The sequence below is a fragment of the Erythrolamprus reginae genome, chromosome 2 (assembly GCF_031021105.1).
Source record: "Erythrolamprus reginae isolate rEryReg1 chromosome 2, rEryReg1.hap1, whole genome shotgun sequence".
In the NCBI taxonomy this organism is placed as follows: domain Eukaryota; kingdom Metazoa; phylum Chordata; class Lepidosauria; order Squamata; family Dipsadidae; genus Erythrolamprus; species Erythrolamprus reginae.
In genome coordinates this window covers 33,341,910-33,359,425 of record NC_091951.1, presented here as the reverse complement: position 1 = coordinate 33,359,425, position 17,516 = coordinate 33,341,910, and the positions used below count along the sequence as shown (strand labels likewise).

The following is a 17,516-nucleotide window of genomic DNA, read 5'->3' as shown; positions in this document are numbered from 1 at the left end:
TCTCTCCTTCCCTCTCACTCTTTCCCTCTCGGCTTCTGGGCAGGTTTGGAAAACTCTGAGTTGATGATGATTTTTAAGTGAGCGATTGCTCACTGCTCAGCTTAGAGGGAAGTATGATTGGAAGGAGTGAGTGGCTGGGAGGGTTAAGACTCGGAGGAGAGGAAGAAGAAGCTTAAAAGGCAACTCAAGACCTCCTCCTGTCTTGCGTCCCTCCCATCTCCCGCTCCCCACTCACCTTCTGAAGGACAGAGGGCAGCTGGGGCTCCACCTGGGTGCGAACCTGGCACACCGTGCAACTCAGTAAGGCCACGATCTCCTCGGGCCGCAGATCGGTCAAGGCATTGTCCAGAAGCAGCTGCGTCAAGAGCAGTTCGTGGTTGCTGATCTGACGGGCCACGCTTCCTTTGAGCTCCACGGCTCCTCCTTCGTTGATGTAGCCCAGGGAACGCAAGACCTGAAGTGACCAGAAGTGGAGACTGAAAAAAGAAGCCTCAATAGTTCTACCTCTGGCTTGTGTGGGTTAACACTCACTCCTTCTCATCTCCTTCTTGGGCTCACACACACAGAGCAAACATGAGGAAGAGGCGAGAAGTAGCAGCTTGAACGCTAGAAGACTTGGCAAAACTTTTCTGTGGGAGTGGCTTGGTGGGTGTGGCTTGGTAAGGTGGTGCCGCCCCACTTTGCCTTGAGTGATGTCAGGTTGGCCACGCCCACTCAGTCACGTGACACCCACACATCAAATCATGCTCAGAACTGGTAGGGGAAAACATTGAATGTCACCCCTGAATACAAGCATTTGGGTTGGTGCCAGGTTCAAGTAAATAGGCCGCTTGGGCATCTTTTGGGGTCGAAGAGCCCAGCTGAACATTTTGGGAGAAGGAGAAAGGCTGCAGGAAGTCAAATGACCATAAAACATTGGCAAGATTTCTCTCAGCTGCCTCTTGGCCCAGCTCTGTACGCACAAGACACAAGAACCCTGTTTTCTTAATATCTTAAGTCCCTGGCCATTGGTTTGATCCAACTGCAGAGAGGCACTCACTTCGACACGCTGGTGATACTCAGGCAGTAAGAGAAGGGACTGGTCCGACAGCAGGAAGCGCAGCTGGTCCAGTTCATCCAACACACGTTGGCGCTCTCGGAAGCGTACAAACTAGAGAGAGAGGAAGGAGATTGGAAAGGTGAGAGGAGGATGTAAGCCAATCTGAAGCCCTCTTGTGCAAAATGACCACATCCCCAAGAGACCATGGTGTGGAGGAAAGAATACTTTTCAACGCAACCGGAAGAGGCCAGGCTGGGTGAGCCTGTCCGAATATTTCGGGAAAAGAGATTCATTACTACGTCTGGGCTGCAAATTCCTTCTTCAAAAGGAATAATAATTAATAATAATAATAATAATAATAATTATTATTATTATTATTATTTATTAGATTTGTATGCCGCCCCTCTATGAAGACTCGGGGCGGCTCACAACAATGATAAAAACAATATTATAATGACACAAATCTAATATTAAAAAACTAAAAACCCTATCATAATTAAAAACCAAACAGCACATACATACCAAACATAAATTATAATAAGCCTGGGGGAAAGATGTCTCAAATCCCCCATGCCTGGCGGTATAGGTGGGTCTTAAGTAGTTTACGGAAGACAAGGTGGGTGGGAACAGTTCTAATCTCTGGGGGGAGTTGATTCCAGAGGGCCGGGGCCGCCACAGAGAAGGCTCAAACAGAGTTGCTGCTTGTCAAAAAACATGAATGAATGAAAAGACTAAGGGTGACATGACAGCAGTGTTCCAATATCTCAGGGGTGCCACAAACATAGAATAGAATAGAATTCTTTATTGGCTAAGTGTGATTGGACACACATGCTCTCATTGTACATTAAAAAAAATACACTTGGCAAGAATCATGAGGTACAACACTTAATGATTGTCATAGGGGTCAAACAAGCAAGAGGGAGTCAAGCTCTTCTCCAAAACACCTGAAGGTGGGACAAGAAACAACTGGTGGAAACTCATCACAGAGAAACAACTTAGTTGATTAATTTCTCCTTAGTTCTGAGAAATTTCATGACAGTTGTTGTGAGTGGTCCCAGACCAGCTCAGGCACTGACAGATTCTGAGGAGGGTGAACCAGGTCAATCTTGGTACCCAAAGCCAGTGTTCTTGCCAGCTGAATCAGAGAGTGAGAGTGTGGGAGAGCTGGATCTTGAGGAATCTGGGAAACCATCAGAGAGTGTAGCTATCCCAATGCTGGTAATGTCTGATTGTGAGGGGGAGGTTGGTGACCAGGAACCCTTCTTAGATGCCCAAATCAGAAGGTTCCGAGCAGGCAGGAATATTTGTATGGAAAGAGTTCTAGGAAGTAAGTCTATGAAACAAAGTCTGGACTGTATATCTGTAGGGAAGAGTTGACCACACCCAGACAATATTTAAGAACTAAGGAGAAATTTCCTGACAGTTAGAACCATTAATCAGTGGAACAGCTTGCCTCCAGAAGTTGTGAATGCTCCAAAACTGGAAGATGTTGGATAACCATTTGTTTGAAGTAGTTTGGGATTTCCTCGGAGAGAGGCGGCATACAAATCTAATAAATCATTATCATTATTATTATTATTATTATTATTATTATTATTATTATTATTCCTACCTAAGCAGGGGGTTGGACTAGAAGACCTCCAAGGTCCCTTCCAACTCTATTGTTGTTGTTATTATTATTATTTAAGTGAGGGTTTCTGAGAAAAAGGTGTGGACTTGCAACATTTTCATCATGGTGGAAATGCTAAATCTGGAGTTCCAGAAATTTTTGCTGGAAAACTGTTGCTTTCTCTTTAAAGTTAAATCCCCTTTAAATTCATTGCAAGGAGATGTTGCTGTTTGTTATGACGGTATGTCAAAAAGGCTTTTAATCACTTTGGAATTTCCTAATTGGACTTGGCTCTCCACTGCAGTCAGCTCTGTTATCTATCAGCTTAATTTGACTGGGAACTTTGCCACCCAGAATTACAAGAATGACTTCGCTTTGTAAAAATCACTTTTAAATGCACTATTGCTTCTGATTTAAACCTTAACCCATTGGGTGGTTCTTGGCTCCGAACCGATTTAGGCCCGAAGCAGAATAACAGTGAGAACAATTAATCAGTGGAATTATTTGCCTCCAGTAATTGTGAATGCTGCAACACTGGAAGTTTTCAACAAGAGATTGGATGGTTATTTGTCTGAAATGGCGTTTCCTGCCTAAGCAGAGGGTTGGACTAGAACAGGAGTAGGCAAAGTTGGCTCTTCTATGACTTAAACACTTCAACTCCCAGAATTCCTGAGCCTATCATGCTAGCTCAGGAATTCTGGGGGTTGAAGTCCTTCACTCTTCTACCCGAAACAGAATTCCCTACGAAACTAGACTTACAATCCTGGGCCTAGAAAGCTTAGAACTACGACGCCTCAAACATGATCTAAATATTGCCCACAAGATCATATGCTGCAATGTCCTGCCTGTCAAAGACTACTTCAGCTTCAACCACAACAACACAAGAGCCCACAACAGATATAAGCTTAATATTAACCGCTCCAAACTTGACTGTAAAAAATACGACTTTAGTAATCGAGTTGTCGAAGCGTGGAATTCGCTACCGGACTCCGTAGTATCATCCCCTAATCCCCAACATTTTACCCTTAGACTATCCACGGTTGACCTCTCCAAGTTCCTAAGAGGTCAGTAAGTGGCGTACAGAAGTGCACCAGAGTGCCTACCGTCCCCTGTCCTATTGCCTCTCCTATATCTTCTCTTCTATACCTATATCTTTTTCTGCTAGTCTCTCATAGTTATATTTCACTCCTTTATTTTCTCCTCTATTCCACCTTTAATACATTCTACCTGATTATATCCTCTATAACCCTCATTGTGTATTATTGTGTATTGGACTAACTAACTAACTAACTAACTAACTAACTAACTAACTAACTAACTAACTAACTAACTAACTAAATGTCATAGAAGAGCCAACTTTGCTTACCCTTGGACTAGAAGACCTCCAATGTCCCTTCCAACTCTATTATTCTGTTATTATCTGACAATGGCGCCCCCTGCCCTGCCTCCTTTCTAAAGCTGCCCACAAAAGTCCGACTCTGAACTGACCTCGATGTGGAAGAGTGGGCTGTGCACACACTGGAACTCTGGCAAACGTTCCTCCAGACTGCGGGCCTGGATCGTGTTCTCCACGACTTCCAGATTCTTCAGCTGAAGGTCATTCACTGGATCCAGAAGTGGGAGGCCTTCCGGAGAGCCCTCGGCTAAGCGCAGCAGCTCCTGGGTTGCTGTGGCCGCTGACGGTCCTGGTGGGTCATTCCTGCAAACGATGATGAGAGAGAAGGAAATAAGGAGGCCACGGTAGGGTTTTTTTCCATGAGTTTGTGCATAATGGGGGACTGCTTTCCTATGTGTGAGAGGAGCACCTTTAACTAAACAATGTTGTTTGGCGGGACCCAGGGGAAGAGCCTTCTCTGTGGCGGCCCCGGCCCTCTGGAACCAACTCCCCCCAGAGATTAGAATAGCCCCCACCCTCCTTGCCTTTCGTAAGCTCCTCAAAACCCACCTCTGCCGTCAGGCATGGGGGAACTAAGACAATCTTTCCCCCTAGGCTTCTACAATTTATGCATGGTATGTTTGTATGTATGATTGGTTTTATAACAAGGGTTTTTAGCTGTTTTAGTATTGGATTGTCACATGCTGTTTTTACTACTGCTGTTAGTCGCCCCGAGTTCACGGAGAGGGGTGGCATACAAATCCAATAAATAAATAAATAAAATAAATAAAACAAAGAGAGAATCAACTCCAAACATTTTGCAACCAGATTCAAAGAAGAAACTGAGAAAAACTGAGGAAAATTGAGAGAGAGAGAAAAAAACATGGATGTGTGTTTGCCCAATTGGTTTGTTAGCACCTTTTTGGGGGGTTTCAATTTGCAAGAACTAAGTTGCTGGAATAAAAAAATCGAGGAATGCTGTTCCTTCAGAGTTCTTACATGTAAACGCCATTTCCCAGGCACCTTTTACTTATTTATTTGACTTATAAAAGCCATCCATCTCAAACGAACCGTTCCGGGCAACTTATCCATACAGTGGATGGCATTGGAAGCAGGGCCCCTCTTGTCAGATCGGAGGGGATGAGTAGAAAAGGGCAAATTTCGCTTCTTGGCTCACCTGAACCTGGGCATTTGCCGTTTCCTGAAATCCTCCAGGATACGCTCGGCATTAACCCGGAGGGCTTTCGTTGTGATGCCCAGAATATCTGCGGGGCCCAGTTTCTTTATGGTGTGTCCACAGGGGCCTGTGAGGGAGAGGAGAAAGAATCTGGGTGTCACAGCTGCCATTTTTTCGCTCAACTCTCACTCTGCTAGTTGTTGGTCTGCCATACATTATGGGTGGGTGGGGTGTTCTGTCTTGCATGGCAGCCAGCTGGTAATTAGCCCCAAGTTAAAACTCAAACACACAGGTTTCAAAGAGAACAAGAGTCTTTTTACGAGACGTTTGTTGAACTGCACAAATGCAAACTAAAACAAGGTCTTAAACGTAAAGATAAAGAAGAATCAAAATATTATGAAATTTGGAAGAAATTTTACGACTGGGTCGATATAAGAAGAGATAATAGTGGTAAATAAATCGGATGTTCCCAGAGTCAATCCAATTTATAAACTAATCTGACCGTACATTAATTGAATTATAGAACAAACATTTGGTAACCGCAGATGTCATAGGCTGTATAATGAAATTAAAAAGGAAGAACTGTGCGACTAACAGTTCAATTGGGAGGGAGGGGGAAGTATTGGCAGTTTTGTAGATTATAGAAACATAGAAACATAGAAGACTGACGGCAGAAAAAGACCTCATGGTCCATCTAGTCTGCCCTTATACTATTTCCTGTGTTTTATCTTAGGATGGATATATGTTTATCCCAGGCATGTTTAAATTCAGTTACTGTGGATTTATCTACCACGTCTGCTGGAAGTTTGTTCCAAGGATCTACTACTCTTTCAGTAAAATAATATTTTCTCATGTTGCCTTTGATCTTTCGCCCAATTAACTTCAGATTGTGTCCACTTGTTCTTGTGTTCACTTTCCTATTAAAAACACTTCCCTCCTGAACCTTATTTAACCCTTTAACATATTTAAATGTTTCGATCATGTCCCCCCTTTCTCTTCTTTCCTCCAGACAATACAGATTGAGTTCATTAAGTCTTTCCTGATACTATTTATGCTTAAGACCTTCCACCATTCTTGTAGCCCGTCTTTGGACCCGTTCAATTTTGTCAATATCTTTTTGTAGGTGAGATCTCCACCTATATTTTAGAATGTAAGTACAATATTTCTACAAATAATAATTAGTCTGTAAAATGATATAATATGTGTGATCTTATATATCTGCTTTTTAATTCTTGTATAATAAAAACTTTAAAAAAAACCAAACAAATATCTTTTCCCCTGCCAAAATCCAGGCGTGAGGCCAACTTGATCAGCTGTGATTCGGGGATATGAGAAGTATCTCCACTCCTCCACTTGCAACGTAATACCATACAAAGAGCGGAGGTGGCGCAGCAGTTAGAGTGCAGTACTGCAGGCCACTAAAGCTGACTGCTAGATCTGCAGGTCAGCGGTTCAAATCTCATCACTGGCTCAAGGTTGACTCAGCCTTCCATCCTTCCGAGGTGGGTAAAATGAGGACCCGAATTGTGGGGGCAATATTCTGGCTCTGTTAAAAAGTGCTATAGCTAACATGTTGTAAGCCACCCTGAGCTTAAGGAGAAGGGGGGCATAAAAATCGAATGAATGAATGAATGAATAAATAAATACGCAACCAGACTCAAAATGCTAAGCTTAGAGAGCTTAGAACTACATCGCCTTAAACATGACCTAAGCATAGCCCATAAAATCATCTGCTTACAATGTCCTTCCTGTCAACGACTACTTGAGCTTCAACCACAACAACACACAAGCACACAACAGATACAAACTCAAAGTAAACCGCTCCAAACTTGTAGGAAATTCGACTTTAACAACAGAGTTGTTAATGCATGGAATTCATTAACAGACTCTGTTGTTTCATCACCAAATCTTCAACCTTAGATTATCCACTGTTGACCTCTCCCGATTCCTAAGAGATCAGTAAGGGGTGTGCGTAAGCGCACCAGCGTGCCTATCATCCCTGTCCTATTGTTTCTCTACTATTAGTACCAATATCATGTATATAAACATTGTTATAACTTTGTATACTACCAATACGTACTTGACAAAATAAATAAATAACTCTCCTGGAGGACAATCTTGTTGGTAATCTTTGGGGAAAGTTTGTTTCCTCCAAATGCATTAGCTTGCTAAGATGACTTTGTGTTTCCCTGCTCGATGAATTCTGTCCATCCCTCCTGAACCTCCTGCCACCCCAAAACGATTCCCGGTTCTGAGTTCTCCATCACTTTACCTTCAGGAAGGAAGAGCTTTGTGTGGAGAAGATCCTCGGGTAGAGGCACCTCTACAGATGGAGGAGGATTCGACTCCTGCCCTTCACTCAAGTCCCGCTCCATGGAGTGCTTCTCACACATCACTAAAGTGCTGAAGACCCGATTGGCTGCGTCTGAAGAAACCTGGAGGAAGGAGGGGGGGTCGAGATCTTCATTTCAAAATGGCAACCGAGAGCCAGTAGGCCCAACTTTCACACTAGGCAGAACTACACCCCATTTTCCGCCTTTGGTTCCTGTTGTGGTTGGCTCTGGCCCAGCTCCTGCCCCAGGGAATGGGGAGGTGGATGCAGGGGAAAATTCAACATGTCACAGGCCTGTGTTATTGCCGGAAGAATCAGTTCAGAGTTTAGTTTCCTCGGACGAAGAAGAAGGTGGGAATGACTCGGCAGAGGAGGGCTTGGCACACAGCCCAGGCAGTCAATCTCCCTTATCTTCCCTTGATTCAGATGATCACATTTCGGACCCACGCAAGCGCAGAATTATGCATAGAAAAGGCCAAGTAAGAATATATTACAGGAAATAAGGGAGGCCACCTGTGTTTGGGTGGGGCTCCAGTAATTAGGGCTGCTGCTATAAATAGCAGCATGTGGGTTTGGCCGTTGTGGAAGAATATCTGATCGGAGTTCGTCAGGAATCTTGTGTTGTTGGACTTTGTTGCTTTTTCACGCCTTGGAAACCAAAGCAGAGCAACGTGTGTGTGTGTGTGTCTCATTTCGTTGGAAGAAGAAGGGGTGTGAAGTTTCTTCACAGCTGCTAGCTAAGTACTGAATGACTGCTTAAGGGAAATTGTACAGACTACCCGGTTGTTTTGGGAAGAGTGCTCTTTGCAATACAAAAAGAGTGCTTAGTTTATTTTGAATTTTGTGATAAAGAACATTGTTTTGAATTTTCAAACGTGTGTGTGTGTCTGAAATTTGTACCCTTGAATTTTCGGCAGGCTCCTATCAGAGAGCCCGGCAGAACAGTTCCCATTATGGGAAACTGACAGTGTTTAGTCTCAGCTTTCCTTTGTTTTACAGACCTTGTGAAGGTTGTAAACGAGAGGACTGGTCACAAAGTTATTTTTTCATCACTGTGGTCAAAATGAATGGTTGCTAAAATAATTGCTAAAAATCAGTACTGCTTTTATTAGATCTGGCTAGAGATTTTTACTGAATACGTCCAAAATAGGCCTGTTTTTTTAAAAACAGTTTACAGATACAAGAGTGCATAAGTGTTTCTCCAATAATCTGACTGGGAATGCTGGGAATTGAAGTCCCGAACCTTGGTGGTGCAGTGGTTAGAGTGCAGTACTGCAAGCTATTTCTGCTGATCATCGGCTGCCAGCAGTTTGGCAGATCAAATCTCAGTAGGCTCAAGTTTGACTCAGCCTTCCATCCTTCCAAGGTTGGTAAAATGAGGACCCAGATTGTTGGGGGAAATATGCTTACTCTCTGTAAAGCGCTTAGAGAGGGCTGTATAACACTGTGAAGTGATATATAAGTCTAAATGCTATTGCTATATGCTAAAATTGCCAAGGTTAAGAAATACTGGGTTAGAGGGCTGAATGAGTTGGAGTATCCTTAGTGGGATAAATCAAAGGCTGGGCATCTATGGCTCCTTTACCACCTATGGACTTCAACTCCCAGAATACTTGGGATAGTGACATATGGGAAGGTTTGGTAGGGAAGGTTTGCCTATTTGCCGATGACTCTAAAGTGTGCAATAGGGTTGATATTCCTGGAGGGGTCTGTAATATGGTAAATGATTTAGCTTTACTAGATAAATGGTTAAAGCAATGGAAACTGCAGTTTAATGTTTCCAAATGTAAAATAATGGACTTGGGGAAAAGGAATCCTCAATCTGAGTATTACATTGGCAGTTCTGTGTTAGCAAAAACTTCAGAAGAGAAGGATTTAGGGGTAGTGATTTCTGACAGTCTCAAAATGGGTGAGCAGTGTGGTTGGGCAGTAGGAAAAGCAAGTAGGATGCTTGGCTGCATAGCTAGAGGTATAACAAGCAGGACGAGGGAGATTGTGATCCCCTTATATAGAGCGCTGGTGAGACCACATTTGGAATACTGTGTTCAGTTCTGGAGACCTCACCTACAAAAAGATATTGACAAAATTGAACGGGTCCAAAGACGGGCTACAAGAATGGTGGAAGGTCTTAAGCATAAAACATATCAGGAAAGACTTAATGAACTCAATCTGTATAGTCTGGAGGACAGAAGGAAAAGGGGAGACATGATCGAAACATTTAAATATGTTAAAGGGTTAAATAAGGTTCAGGAGGGAAGTATTTTTAATAGGAAAGTGAACACAAGCACAAGGGGACACAATCTGAAGTTAGTTGGGGGAAAGATCAAAAGCAACGTGAGAAAATATTATTTCACTGAAAGAGTAGTAGATCCTTGGAACAAACTTTCAACAGACGTGGTTGGTAAATCCACAGAAACTGATTTTAAACATGCCTGGGATAAACATATATCCATTGTAAGATAAAATACAGGAAATAGTATAAGGGCAGACTAGATGGGCCATGGGGTCTTTTTCTGCCATCAGTCTTCTATGTTTCTATGTTTCTACTTGAGCCAACTTGGCCCAGCTCAGGAATTCTGGGAATTGAAGTCCACAAGTCATAAAAGGGCCATAGTTGCATTCCATTGGATAAAGTACCAGTCTGTAGCAGTGTAGAAATGATGGAACCCTACCTGTAAGATGACTCCCAAGGCATTCTTGTGCTCTTGGTTGCTCACCACAATCACTCGTCCCACAGAAAGGGCTTTCAATCCGTTCATCGATTCCATTACTCGCCTCTGAAAGGGGAGAGAGAAAAAACCCATAAAGGAGAATATTTGTAGCTCAGGGTTGACATGAGCGGTTCTAGGTACTCTCTGAGCTCTCTTGTTTTCTTGCCGCCATTTCATTACCTAACTAGGTAACATCATCAATGCCAGTGATGTTGCAGAGTTTGGGAAATGAAACATTGGCAAGAAAACAAGCAAACTTTAAGCGTGGGAAAATGTTATCAGTGGGTTAAACATAATACCTCTAAGAATCAAAATTGAAATGAGACCAGAATTAATTCTTTTTGGGAATAATATAAGAAAATATTAGATAACTACCGCCGCAAGAATCATATTTGCGCAAAACTGGAAACTAAGTGATACTCCATCAACCTTAAGTATAAAAAAACAAAATCTATGAAATTGCTGAAATGGATAAATTGACAATGGAAATTCGACAAAAATACAATACAGAATTCTATCAGACATGGAAAAGATGGTATAATTGGGTTGACCAAAAAAAATATTTAAAACTTTAAATAATCACATTACAGTCAAATATGTTGATTATAAGCAATCTTGTTACTCTTTATTATTCCTATGCTATAAAACACCAAATATAAGTGTGAAATATACTCAGCCAAGATTTATGTAAATAGATGAATATAGAAAACAACAGTGAAAGCTGTAACAACAAGGCCAACTTGTAGGTTGGCAAATATATGTTAATTTGTTTGCTTTGTTTTATATATTTTTTTCTTTCTTTTTTTCTCTTCTCTTTCTTTTTTTTTTTTTCTTGTTTGTACTTGTTTTGTCCAATTTTTAGTGTAAATAAATAATAAAGATTATTTTTTTTAAAAAAGAAAATATTAGAAAAGAATGTTACTATATCATACAACAGAAAATAACAGCAGCAAAAATCACATTCGCACAAAATTGGAAAAAAGACAAGAACCCCTCAAACACTATGATTGTAAAAAAAGGTGATAGAATGTGCTGAGATGAGTAAACTAAGTATGGAATTAGAAAAGAGAGAGAAAGAAAGGAAAAGATGGAAAAGATACTATGATTGGCACGAAAAGGAAAATCAATGTGTGAATTAAGATAAAAATGAAAAATTATAAAAAGGGGAAAATGTGATAGATGTAACTTTAATTATTAATGGTTGCAAATAATGTATATAACAGAGTATAATTATTAGTTAATTAGTGTATATAATGAATAAACAAAGATAAAAAATGTTTAAGTATAAAACAATAGCCATAATCCCTTTAAAGCCCTCCATGGCATTGGACCAGAATATCTCCGAGACCGCCTTCTGCCGCACGAATCCCAGTGACTGATTAGGTCCCACAGAGTGGGCCTTCTCCGGGTCCCGTCAACTAAACAATGTCGGTTGGCGGGCCCCAGGGGAAGAGCCCTCTCTGTGGTGGCCCCGACTCTCTGGAACCAACTCCCCCAAGAGATTAGAACTGCCCCTACTCTCCTTGCCTTTCGTAAGCTCCTTAAAACCCACCTTTGTCATCAGGCATGGGGGAACTGAGACATCTCCCCCGGGCATATACAATTTATGCATGGTATGTTTGTATGTATGTTTGCTTAGTAAATGGGGTTTTTTAAATATTTTAAACTATAATTTAGATTTGTCATGAATTGTTTTATTTTGTTGTGAGCCGCCCCGAGTCTGCGGAGAGGGGCGGCATACAAATCTAAATAATAAATAAATAAATAAATAAATAAATAAATAATCAAGAAAATGAAGAATTTAGAAGGAAATACCGATGCGGTAAAGCTGTATTAGGGGAGCTATATTTTATGTACATGTGATTTATATTATTTTTATGTCAGTTTGTTTTTAACTTGGAAAATTTCAATACCTTTTTTTTAAAAAAAGGTTCTTATTATCAGGTTCTTCCAATCAGTACCTGAACACGCTCTCGTATCTCTCGCAGTTCTCTGACGACAGAATAATACTCCTGTAAGTCACCGAGCTGTCTTGACGTGTCTGGCACTTCCATGTTGGCTAACATACTGCTCAGCTGGGCGATTCTGTGTTCATAGACCTGGGGAGGAAATGCAGATGATGGAGGAAAGCCACACAGCATCCAACTCCTTGCCTTTTCCTTTCCACGCAAACATTTAACACAAAGAAGCTTGAGTTCACAAAACATGCCAGGTTATACCAGGATTGACTAATGGGGCCCCACGTGTTGTGTGAATCGTCGACAGCAGTTTAGGCTTCATCTTTTTGATCGGGGTTCCCTTCCCCCGCCCCAAATTTGGCAACTTTTAAGATTTGTGGATTTCAACTCCCAGAATTCCCCAGCCAGCATTATTTTACTGAAAGAGTAGTAGATCCTTGGAACAAACTTCCAGCAGACGTGGTAGATAAATTCACAGTAACGGAATTTAAACATGCCTGGGATAAACATATATCCATCCTAAGATAAAATACAGGAAATAGTCTAAGGGCAGACTAGATGGACCATGAGGTCTTTTTCTGCCGTCAGTCTTCTATGTTTCTATGAAGTCCACAAGTCTTAAAAGTTGCCAAGTTTGCAGACCCTTGTTCTTGACTTTAGAAATGGACTGCCATCCGGAACCGCCTGCTACCGCACTAATCCCAGCGGCTGATAAGGTCCCACAGAGTTGGCCTTCTCCGGGTCCCGTCGACTAAACAATGTCGTCTGGTGGGCTCCAGGGGAAGAGCCTTCTCTGTGGCGGCCCCGGCCCTCTGGAATCAACTCCCCCCGGAGATTAGAACTGCTCCCACCCTCCTTGTCTTCCATAAACTACTTAAGACCCACCTATACCGCCAGGCATGGGGGATTTGAGACACCTTTCCCCCAGGCTTATTATAATTTATGTTTGGTATGTATGTGCTGTTTGGTTTTTAATTATGATAGGGTTTTTAGTTTTTTTAAAATATTAGATTTGTGCCTGTATAATACTGTTTTTATCGTGTTGTGAGCCGCCCCGAGTCTTCAGAGAGGGGCGGCATACAAATCTAATAAATTATTATTATTATTATTATTCTCCATGTTATATAATATATGTGGGTACATGAAGAATTTTGTTTTTATTTATTTAGTCATGTTATGTTTATATTAGAGGTGGAGAGCCGAATGCAATATAATTTCATTTTAATGTATGACGATTAGTATATATTAAAAGAATGACAGCTATAAAGTTGTCATTCTATTCTATTCTATTCTATTCTATTCTATTCTATTCTGCAGTTTTGTACAATTTGTTTCTCCTCTGCTCCATTTTCTTCCCTTTTAAGACAGGAAGAAAATGGAGGATGACTGAGGAGATAATAGTCCTGAGCGATCCTCCATTTTCTTCCTGTCTTAAAAATGGGAGATACCTCCTAACGCACACTTCTTTTCCATTATCCTCCCTCTGCCTCATGGGCTTTCCCAAATATGCCCATGTTACACCAACACTCCGCAGTCTGCATTGGTTGCCGATCAGTTTCCGGTCACAATTCAAAGTGTTGGTTATGACCTATAAAGCCCTTCATGGCACCGGACCAGATTATCTCAGGGACCGCCTTCTGCTGCACGAATCCCAGCGACCAGTTAGGTCCCACAGAGTGGGCCTTCTCTGGGTCCCATCAACTTTACTAAACAATGTCATTTGGTGGGACCCAGGGGAAGAGCATTCTCTGTGGCGGCCCCGGCGCTTTGGAATCAACTCCCCCCAGAGATTAGAATTGCCCCCACCCTCCTTGCCTTTCGTAAGCTTCTTAAAACCCACCTCTGCCGTCAGGCACGGGGGAACTGAGATATTCTTTCCCCCTAGGCCTTAAAATTTACATATGGTAAGTTTGTATGTATGTTTGGTTTTATAATAAGGTTTTTTTAGTTGTTTAGTATTGGATTGTTACATGCTGTTTTTAGCTGCCCCGAGTCTGCGGAGAGGGGCGGCATACAAATCCAATAAATAAAATAAATAAATAAATAAATTGTATCCCAGAAAAGTTTAGGATGCTTCTGTGGATTCCTCTCAAGCAACTTTTGTGTCTTCCCAGGAGCTATTTCAATTCTCCCCCATCCCACTCCAAATCCATCATACCTTGCTGTCTTTCCGGGTGTGGAACTCGGAGAAGCTTCTCCTCATCATGTCTTCCACGCGGAGGGCCTCCACTCTCAACAGGTTTAGGATCATGGTGTAGGTCAGGCGGAATTGCGACTGCAACCGAGTAGGTTTGCCCTAAAAGGAAACAGAAAGGTCGCACAAATTGGTGGCGGCCAGTCACATGGCGATTTGTTTAACAACCGTCACAATTTATGACTGTGGTTCTGGGTCCAATGACAGTTGTAAGTCGAGGATTATCTGGATTGAAACAGAACATCCAAGCTGAAGTAGCAAACATCAGATTTTGGGACCCAGAAGGGCTGGGTTTCTGTCCTTAATGAGGTTCCAATAAACTTTCATTGTAAGCCAGAAGGAGAATATTTATCACTGGCTAGAATTTCAATTCAAATATTAACAAAATGAAATGCAATGTAGAGAAAAAGTAAAGTCTTATACTTAAGCAAGAAAAATCAAAAGTTGATGACCAGCTGCCCTCGCCCTGTGCAGCTGGCCATGGATCTCAAGGACCAAGAGGCGCAGTACCATCGTCCTGTGCACCTGGCACCTGTACCATCGCAGTACCAATGGCGGTTATGGCGCAGTACCATCGTCCTGTGCATCTGGCCCATGCGTCTGATAATGAGGAGGGGCACATGAGTGATGCAGAAGAAGAGGAGCCGCCTCTTCTTCTTGATGCTAGGGCATGCAGGGCTGTTAGTAGGGAAGAGTGGCGATGCAGGAACTACTTAAATCTTAACCACATTGCACTTAGTGGCAGGGAACAACGGGACTTGTGAATCTTGGCTTCGGTTTCCAGTTTACACTGTCATTCCTGAATCTTGAGTTCTGTGTTTCCAGTTTGCATCGTCATTCCTGAACTTTGGCTTTCGCGGTTCCAGTTTGCACTCCAGTCCAGATCCTGTTTCTTGCATCTTGGTTTCTGAATCTTGACTCCTGTGTGGCCAGTTTGCATTCTGGTTTGATTCTTGTTTCTTGCAAACGTGGCTTCTGAATCCTGACTTCTATGTTACCATTTTGCATTCCAGGGACTTGTGCCAAGCACAGTAAGACTTGCCAATTATCTCTTGGACTTCGGCTAGCTGTTAAGATAGTGAATTAACAATTGAGTTTTTTTTAACAGAGTGACTTCTGTCTATCTTGTTCTGTATGCTTTACTGGCAAGTTATTATCAGATTTTGCTAATGACTAAAAGAAACTGTTTTTGTGTTACGTAATTATTTGGGGCTCAGTGCAGGGGCAGAAGAAAAAGTATACATATAGATCAGGTGAAACCAGGCTTAATAGCAGTAACGGTGAATGGGATCTTGGAGTCTTAGTGGACAACCAGTTAAATATGACCCAACAGTGTGCAGCTGCAACCAGAAAAGCCAATGCAATCCTAAATTGCATTAATAGAGGAATTCAGTCAAGATCATGTGAGGTACTAATACCACTTTATAAAGCCTTAGTTAAGACCACACGTAGAATACTGCATCCAGTTGTGGTCACCACACTATAAAAAAGACATTGAGACTCTAGAGAAAGTGCAGAGAAGAGCAGCCACAATGATTAGGGGACTGGAGGCTCAAACATATGATGAACGGTTGCAGGAATTGGGCCTGGATAGTCTAGTGAAGAGAAGGACCAGGGGAGACATGATAGTAGTCTTTCAATATCGGACCAGAATATCTCCGAGACCGCCTTCTGCTGCACGAATCCCAGCGACCGATTAGGTCCCATAGAGTCGGCCTTCTCCGGGTCCCGTCAACTAAACAATGTCGGTTGGCGGGCCCCAGGGGAAGAGCCTTCTCTGTGGCGGCCCTGACTCTCTGGAACCAGCTCCCCCCAGAGATTAGAACTGCCCCTACCCTCCTTGCCTTTCGTAAACTCCTCAAAACCCACCTTTGTCGTCAGGCATGGGGGAATTGAGATATCTTCCCCGGGCCTATATAATTTATGTATGGTATGTTTGTAGGTATGTCTGCTTAAAAATGGGTTTTTTAAAATATTTTAAATTTTAAATTGTATATTATTAGATTCGTTATGAATTGTTTAATTGTGTTGTGAGCCGCCCCGAGTCCATGGAAAGGGGGCGGCATACAAATCTAATAAGTAAATAAGTAAGTAAGTAAGTAAGTAAGTAAGTAAGTAAGTAAGGTGCTGCCACAGAGAGGGGGAGAGTCAAGCTATTTTCCAAAGCAACTGAAGGCCAGACAAGGAATAATGGATGGAAACTGGTCAAGGAGAGATTCAACCTGGAAATAAGGAGGAACTTTCTGACCGTGAGATCGGTCAATCAATGGAACAGCATTGCCTTCGGAAGTTGTGGGAGCTTCATCAGTTGAGACTTTCAAGAAGATACTGGACAGAAATGGTGTCGGGTTTCCTGATTGGGTGGGAGATGACCTGCAAGGTCCCACCCAACTCTGTTCTTCTGTTAAGTTGGATGCATTTACAGCTTAAAGCAGATGCTTCATGTTGCAATTTAAGTGAGACAAACACACACACACCAATCACTCACCAACATCATGCGGTGAAGGTCGGACATTTCAGGCACTTGGTTTTTGCACAGAATAATCACCATCCCAGTTGTGTCGAGACCTCGACGCCCAGCCCGGCCTGCCATCTGGATGTATTCAGCTATTAGAACAAGGAAGAAAGACAGATAAATGTGGTGTTAACCACTCTTGCCATCAAGTAAGGCAGTGGTCCCCAAACTACGGCCCATGGGCCACATGCGGCCCACTGAGGCCATTTATCCAGCCCGCCAGTGAGTGACAAGAGCACAGGGAAAAGAGAGAGAGAAAGAAAGAAAAGGGAAAGAGAGGGAGGGAAGGAGAAGTGGAGAGGAATGAAGGAGGGAAGGAAGGAAGGAAGGAAGGAAAGAAGGAGAAATGAAGGGAACAAGGAAGAAAGGAAGGAAGGAAGAATGAAATGGAGGGACAGAGGAAGGTAGGACTGTTTTAGAGGGGGGGTAATTTTTTTGAATTTTTCTCTCAACATACATTCAAACAACACAGTGTACCATCTAATTTTCCATGAATAAAATGTGGTATTTTGTTAATAACTAATATCAATCATCAAAAAAGTTGCAAAAGGTTTTTTTTCTAATATTGTCATCCAGTTACATTCATTTTCTTTTAATTAAATTCCC

General features: G+C 42.2%; 1 protein-coding gene across 1 annotated transcript in view; it reads right to left on the bottom strand.

Annotated features, from left to right (window-relative positions):
- Nucleotides 1–17,516, bottom strand: part of SKIC2 (SKI2 subunit of superkiller complex) — a 63,572-nt gene that overhangs the window by 3,378 nt on the left and 42,678 nt on the right. Inside the window, exons 19-27 of the mRNA XM_070737654.1 lie at nt 16,884–17,002; nt 14,360–14,497; nt 12,205–12,342; nt 10,205–10,309; nt 7,473–7,635; nt 5,201–5,327; nt 4,137–4,347; nt 1,040–1,150; nt 236–454 (exon numbers count right to left, since the gene is read on the bottom strand). Coding sequence (XP_070593755.1) covers nt 236–454; nt 1,040–1,150; nt 4,137–4,347; nt 5,201–5,327; nt 7,473–7,635; nt 10,205–10,309; nt 12,205–12,342; nt 14,360–14,497; nt 16,884–17,002 — 1,331 coding nt within the window. The remainder of the gene's footprint in view (nt 1–235; nt 455–1,039; nt 1,151–4,136; nt 4,348–5,200; nt 5,328–7,472; nt 7,636–10,204; nt 10,310–12,204; nt 12,343–14,359; nt 14,498–16,883; nt 17,003–17,516) is intronic.